Here is a 6,632-nt window from a genome sequence, read left to right as displayed (position 1 = left end):
AAAAATACAAAACATCTTCGGATTGTCAAATAATGAGAAATTGCTATATATACAAATAATCGAAATTTTAAATAATAATTAATGAAATCCAATTGATAGAAATAAAAATATAAATTTTCAGTAATATCTTCAACAAATCAAATACGTACCTATAACTTTCCTTAATTAATAACAAAAATTATCCTATTAGGATTGTGTTACATGATTCGTTTCCTTAATTACTTAGAATCCTATCAAATCTAATTTCAAGCAGATAAAAAAAATCCTCTATATAGATAATATAAATACACACGACGTTCGCCCCTTGCAATCCTCCGATCCATACAAAATTCAGACTCCAAATCATCCAAATACGCACAATGGCATCCGACCAATTACTCCCGTATGATGCTGTTTTCGAGATTCTAACTCAACTAAACTCGTTGAAAGCATTGGACATCTGCAAAGCTGTATCGAAAGAATGGAAGGAAGTTATCCAAGAATCGAGCTTCGCGTCGACTCACTGCCGGAGAACGGGAACCATATCCGGGTACTTCGTGCAAGATTTAAGGTTTAACAAGCATGTCACTATGTTTGTGACCCCCGATAACGTGGGCGTGTGCATGAAAAGCTTGCCGAAGGACACCAAGATCTTAGCTTCCTCTTCGAAACAAGGAATACTGTGTTGCGAAAGAGAAATCGAGAAAGGCTCGAAACGTCTAAGTCGATATTTAGCGTACATTCCCATCACAGGGCAATTGCGGGATCTCCCTAATCCAAAGACTCGTCACGAAACTGTCTCTGTCACGTTGATGGTTGCTGGGGCTCAACCTCTATGTTTCAAGATAATTCGATTATCGAAACGAGGGTTTATACGGTACGTCGCGCGCTTTTTAAATTCTCGTTATGTGAATGTTCATTAGTTTTCCATCCATGCGATTTACACAACTTTAAATTTCCAGGCGATACAGCGAGCAATACAAATATGGATGCGAAATTTTTGATTCGGGAACATGGACCTGGAAGGAAGCAAGCGACGAATTATCATTGCCATTCAGGGAGATTATAGCCCGTAATTCTTCTGTTTCTGTTGCCGATTCTGTCCACTGGCTAACAACCGAAGACAACATTCTTTCGTACAACATCACAAATAACAGTTTCAGCAAATTCCCGTTACCAAAACCTGTCCAAGAAAATCTACATTCTTACAAAAGCAAGCAGCTTTTCGAATATGAAGGTAAACTTGGACTCGTTTGTCTCACGGAGGGAAGAGATATGGATCTTTGGATCATGAATGACATCAAGAATCAGACATGGAAGAAAGAAAGATTGGCCAACATCGAAACCCTCGAAAGCTTTGTCCAATATCCATTTCTGTTAGGGTTTTACAACTCTCATGTCGTGTTCGTGGAGGGCGGATTCAACGAAGTCGGATTCTACAAGCTGCAAGACTCGAGTTTTAGCTCTGTGAAGCTAGGTAGATTGGACCGTGCAAGCGAAATTTTTCGATTTAGATCAGATGTTGAACCTGATTATCTTAGTTTATAATGATGTATTCCTTTATTAATCTGTTAGGGAAAAAATTGATGCGACAAAGTGAGCAAGTCCTATTTGATTTCTAGAATAAATTGAAGCATTAAATTTTCTATATATATATATATATATATATATATATATATATATATATATCAACAAGGATTCTATATATAGTCCATGCGAGTCATCAATATACCTTAATTATTTTATATATTGCCATATTCATGATATAATTCCAAGAATTCTAAAGAACTGCATTTGCGGGCGTGAATATATCTAGTAAAACATAGCTTTATGTGTGATAGATTATGGGGGATTTATTGATAATTTCCCGATAGATCATCCGGGAGTTGCTAATTTAATTTTTCCGTCACTGATCGTGATCGTAAAATAAATAGAGTAAAATATAGTTTTATGTGTGATATACTATTGGAGTTATCAAATATATGTTGGCCTCCATGCATTTCATATGGAGTTGATGTAGCGAAAGAGTATAACAAAAGGATAACATGTTGATTCATATAGAAAAGTTAAGGAAATATAAACAGTACTGAGACAATTGTATTCATTTTTGTTGTTGTTGAAATTATATTAATAAAAAATTAATTGGTATTGTAGGATATGAGTGTTTGTCGTTTTACTAAAAGTTATAGTTGATAGTTATGGTGCAACTTAAATTTTTTAAACATAACAGCAACTTAAGCACCACGGTTCGATAGCTCTTCCAGCAGAGACAATTATTGCACCCAACAATCTTCCTCTCAATAATTACACTCTTTGCAATCAATCGAAATCAAATCCGTGACATTGGCTCTAATGATAATTGCTAAGACCGAGCGTTTACCGCTTTACCAAAAATTACAGTTGATGGTGATAGTACGACTCAAATATTTTAAACTACACAGTAGCTCAAGAACCATTATTCGACTACTCTTCCAACAGAGACAATTATTACATCCAACAGATACTTATATGTTGAAAATATTGGTACTAATAATATTGACAAAAATTTCCATGAACAGAAAATGTAAATTTGGTAAAAACAAAAAAAACTGGTAGACCTAAAAAATTTGGCCACACGTCAGGATTTCCTAAGTCAACTTATAAAAAGAAATTAAATTAATAACAAGGAATTTTTTAGGCCTTTAGCCCTAATTTTGATTAGAGGTGGTATATCGTACTATACCAAAAATTCTATACCATATATCATACCGAAAAATATTATATAAAAAAATTTATATCGATACCGTACCGAAATTTTCGATATACCGAAAATTCGATACAATATCGATATATACCGTTTTATACCAAAAAAACCTTAAATTTTTTATTTTTTTATAAATTTATTATTTTAATATAATATATTTAAAATTTTTGTATAGTTTTTCGGTATTTCGGTATATATCAAAATTTTCAAATTACATACCGTTATCATACCGAAAAATTCGGTACTATTACCGTATAGTACCGAAATCTTCGGTATACTGAAAATTCGGTAAATTCGGCAATTTTCGGTACGGTAATCTCAGTATACCGAAAATTCGATATTTTTTCTCACCTCTAATTTTGACGTTCCGGCCGGGTATATATTTCAAGAGGTTTTTTTTACAGTTTAGAGTAATTATTTTTCCCAATTTTGAAACATAATTTTTTTAAGAAATAAAAATTTCAAGCCATGCTCATGCAAGATATATCTCACCTTACCTTGGGACGTTACTTAAATTAAATATAATAATAATATAATAATAATATATAAAGTTGAAAGCAAGCCCCTAGCATGGGTGTAAGGCCCGAGAATTTGATTACCGTAATATGAAATGATTTGGGTATAATTACCGTAATCTGAGATTAATCTGAAATGATTTATTGATTAATCAAGGTAATTATAGACGGAACGGAGTGGACCGGGAAAGGTAAAAAAAGATGCAAAATGTATGTGCAAGGAGGTGTGCTCGTGCACATGCGTGACGTGATGCGCGAGTCTTGCACGGAGTGGACAGAAGACCCCGCGCATATGTGCGGCGTGTGGGCGCGCATATGCGCGAGGTGTCCAGTAGCCAAGGAAATGCTCGGCGCATATGCGCGAGTAGGGCAGTGAGTTCGGCACACATGCACGACGGAAGGCGCGCATATGCGCGAGAGATGCCGAGACACACGCGCTGAGAAATTGTGTCTCGCGCATATGCGCCGAAAGATGTCGAGCATATGCGCGAGACGTGTTACTCGAGTGAGCAAGCCACTTGCCTTGCTGCATGCGTGGTATATATATATATATATATATATATATATATTAATATATATATTATATATATAAACATATTATTTCTTCAGAAGAAAGAAAAAAGAGAAAAAAGAAACGAATGAACGAGAAAAGTTTTAGTAAGGTTGGTAGAAAATCCTTACGCCTTTTGTGAGCAATCGTCCGTCTGTTCGAATCCGAGTACAGTACCGTGTACCTAGCGGCGACAGCTACAACTGGACGTAAGTTTTGTTACGTTTTAGACATGATTTGAAAGTATGATATTGTCAGATTGAATAGGATTCTATATATGATGTTCTTCTCATGTTAGATATCATAGAATCGAAGTCAGATTGAAGAACAGACTGGTTATGTAATTGTTATGATTTTTGGAGTCGATTTGACTGAGATTTCATATCAGATATGTATTGTTATTGAGATTATGACTTGAACTGATACCGATTATGAGTTCTAGTATTATATCTGTGATATTGAGACTTACGGGATCATTGAGACTGTATTGTTATGCCGTCAAAACATCCGTAAATTGATATTGATCAGATTCAGTAGTGACTTCGATTATATTGTGAATACCATATGTCGATTAGCATTGATCAGATTATGTTTTGATTTGAGTATTGATCAGAACATGTGTTGAACTGAGTTATATACTGATACTGTATCTGTTCGATATTGTTATTACCAGATTGAGAATGGACAGAGTTGAATTCAGGACTTCGTCTTCGTCAGAGCGAGAAGATGAAGGTATAAGTCAATGTGTATTGGGAGATCGACTTGAGTCAGTTTAGACTTGAGTTTCCCTAAATCACATAATTTATTTTATTGCATTTATATTTGCATGTATTTGATTGATTACTTGTTCTCTTGATATATAGACAGCATGTATTAATCGAGTAATCTTATGACAGAAGTGCCTAATAGTGGTGGGATCGCCACGGGCACATTGCACGATGTCATGAAATAGTGTATCGGCGGTAGTGCCATAGTCTGTCACCGGATAATTGGCTATCGATGTGGATAGAATTGTAGCTCCTTCTATTACTGGTGATCGGTACTGTATCGATGTGGATAGAATTATAACTTCTTCTATTACTGTTGATCGATGTCATACGATGTGGATGAATCGGAGTTTCTTCTATTACTGGTGATCGATACTATACCGATGTGGATACAATCAGAGCTTCTTCTATTACTGGTGATCGATGCTATATCGACGTGGATAGAACTGGAGTCTTTTCTATTACTATTGGTTGATATGGAATGCCAATGTCTGGAAATCGGGATCCCTAGGCTAGGATTGAGTCTAGTCTGAGTCGTGGAGTCACGAGCATTGTCGACAGTTTGATATTGATTATGTTTCGTTTTTTGATATTATACTGCTTTTTTATGTCCATGCTTTTATGTTTATCATATGATTGCATGTTTCGTTGATTTATACTGGGATTATATTCTCACCGGAATTATCCGGCTGTTGTCTTGTCTATATGTGTACATGACAACAGGTGGGACGGGCTCAGGGTCAAGAAGAGAACGAGGCTGGACTAGATAGCGTGGAGATCCGGGCTTCGGAAGCAACTTAGGATTCAGTACTGATATGTAGTTGAACCTAATGAATTATTGTACATAATACAATAATTGGAGGTTCTGTTTAATATGTAATTTGAATTGAATTACATTACGTTTCCGCTTTTTATTTAAAAAAAAATTTAGACCCTGTTTTATAATTGATTAATTAGTCCCAAATTACGATTAAGAACATGGTTAGCGTCCGGGTCCCCACAACAGGTGGTATCAGAGCTGTAGGTCCTTGAACTGTAGGTTCCTTAGCACTGAGATAGAGGAGAGTGAGCGGGGTAGATTGAGTTTTCTTACCTGCGTTTGATTGCTAGCATGTGATTGATTATAATGTGGAATTACGTTGTGTATGCTATCATGATATTATGTTTTACTGTATGGATTTATATGGCATATGATTGAATATAATGTTGAAATTACATTGTTATACTAAGATTCCAGTATGTTTTTACTGTATATTAAGCTACATGTTACCTGAATATCTGAGTTGATTTGGTAATATGTATTATTTGGAACTGGATCAGAATCAATTCTTGATCAGAGGTAAGCTGATCAGGATTGGGATTGAGACGGATTTGTCTCCTGTTACTACTAACATCTGTGATTATCAGATATTCCTCCTAGAAGAGTTCCAGAAAAGGGTAGTACTTCGTCTGATCAGATAGATGTATCAGAAACTCAGATGGAAAGAAAGTTGAAAGAGTTTCAGTTATTTCAGCCGCCGATTCTGAGTGGTATCGAGACGTCTGAAGATTGTGAGAACTGGTGTGACATAGAAATACTATTCGATTTACTTGATTGTACTGATGAGCAGAGAGTTAAAATGGTGCCTAACCGGTTACGAGAAGCCGCCAGGAGTTGGTGGATTACAAGTAAAAGAATGTTAGAACAGAAAGGTACCGTGATTTCGTGGGAAATATTCAGAACTGAATTTTATCGAAGATTTTTCTCAGTTTCATACCGAGAGGACAAGAAAGCAGAATTTGAGAATTTGAGGCAAGGTCAACTGAATATTGAAGGGTATGTTGCTAAATTCTCTACTCCACTGCGTTTTGCTCCTCATGTAGCTGGGAATGATGAAGCTGTAACGGCTCAGTTCGTCAGAGGATTGAACTCGGTGATAGTTGCGTTGATGAATATGAAGCGACCTTACCATTTTGCTGATGCTTTGAGTAGAGCGAAGAGAGCGGAGACGAGTCTGATTCGACAACTAGGAAGGTTGTGTGCGATGCAACCCCAGACACAGCAATCCCCTCTCCGAGTTGATCGCGACAACACGAGT

At 36.1% G+C, this 6,632-nt stretch overlaps 1 protein-coding gene across 1 annotated transcript; it reads left to right on the top strand.

Annotated features, from left to right (window-relative positions):
- Positions 1-353: 353 nt before the first annotated feature.
- Positions 354-1,566, top strand: LOC140822460 (F-box/kelch-repeat protein At4g19930-like). The gene is made up of 2 exons (XM_073183234.1): positions 354-856; positions 942-1,566. The coding sequence occupies exons 1-2, from the start codon at positions 360-362 to the stop codon at positions 1,525-1,527; spliced, it is 1,083 nt and encodes a 360-aa protein (XP_073039335.1). The 5' UTR covers positions 354-359; the 3' UTR covers positions 1,528-1,566.
- The last annotated feature ends 5,066 nt before the right edge of the window (positions 1,567-6,632 follow it).

This window comes from Primulina eburnea, unplaced genomic scaffold (genome assembly GCF_022965805.1).
Source record: "Primulina eburnea isolate SZY01 unplaced genomic scaffold, ASM2296580v1 ctg844, whole genome shotgun sequence".
NCBI classification, from domain to species: Eukaryota; Viridiplantae; Streptophyta; class Magnoliopsida; order Lamiales; family Gesneriaceae; genus Primulina; species Primulina eburnea.
The sequence above is the reverse complement of the archived record's forward strand: the minus strand, read 5'-3'. Positions and strand labels throughout refer to the sequence as shown.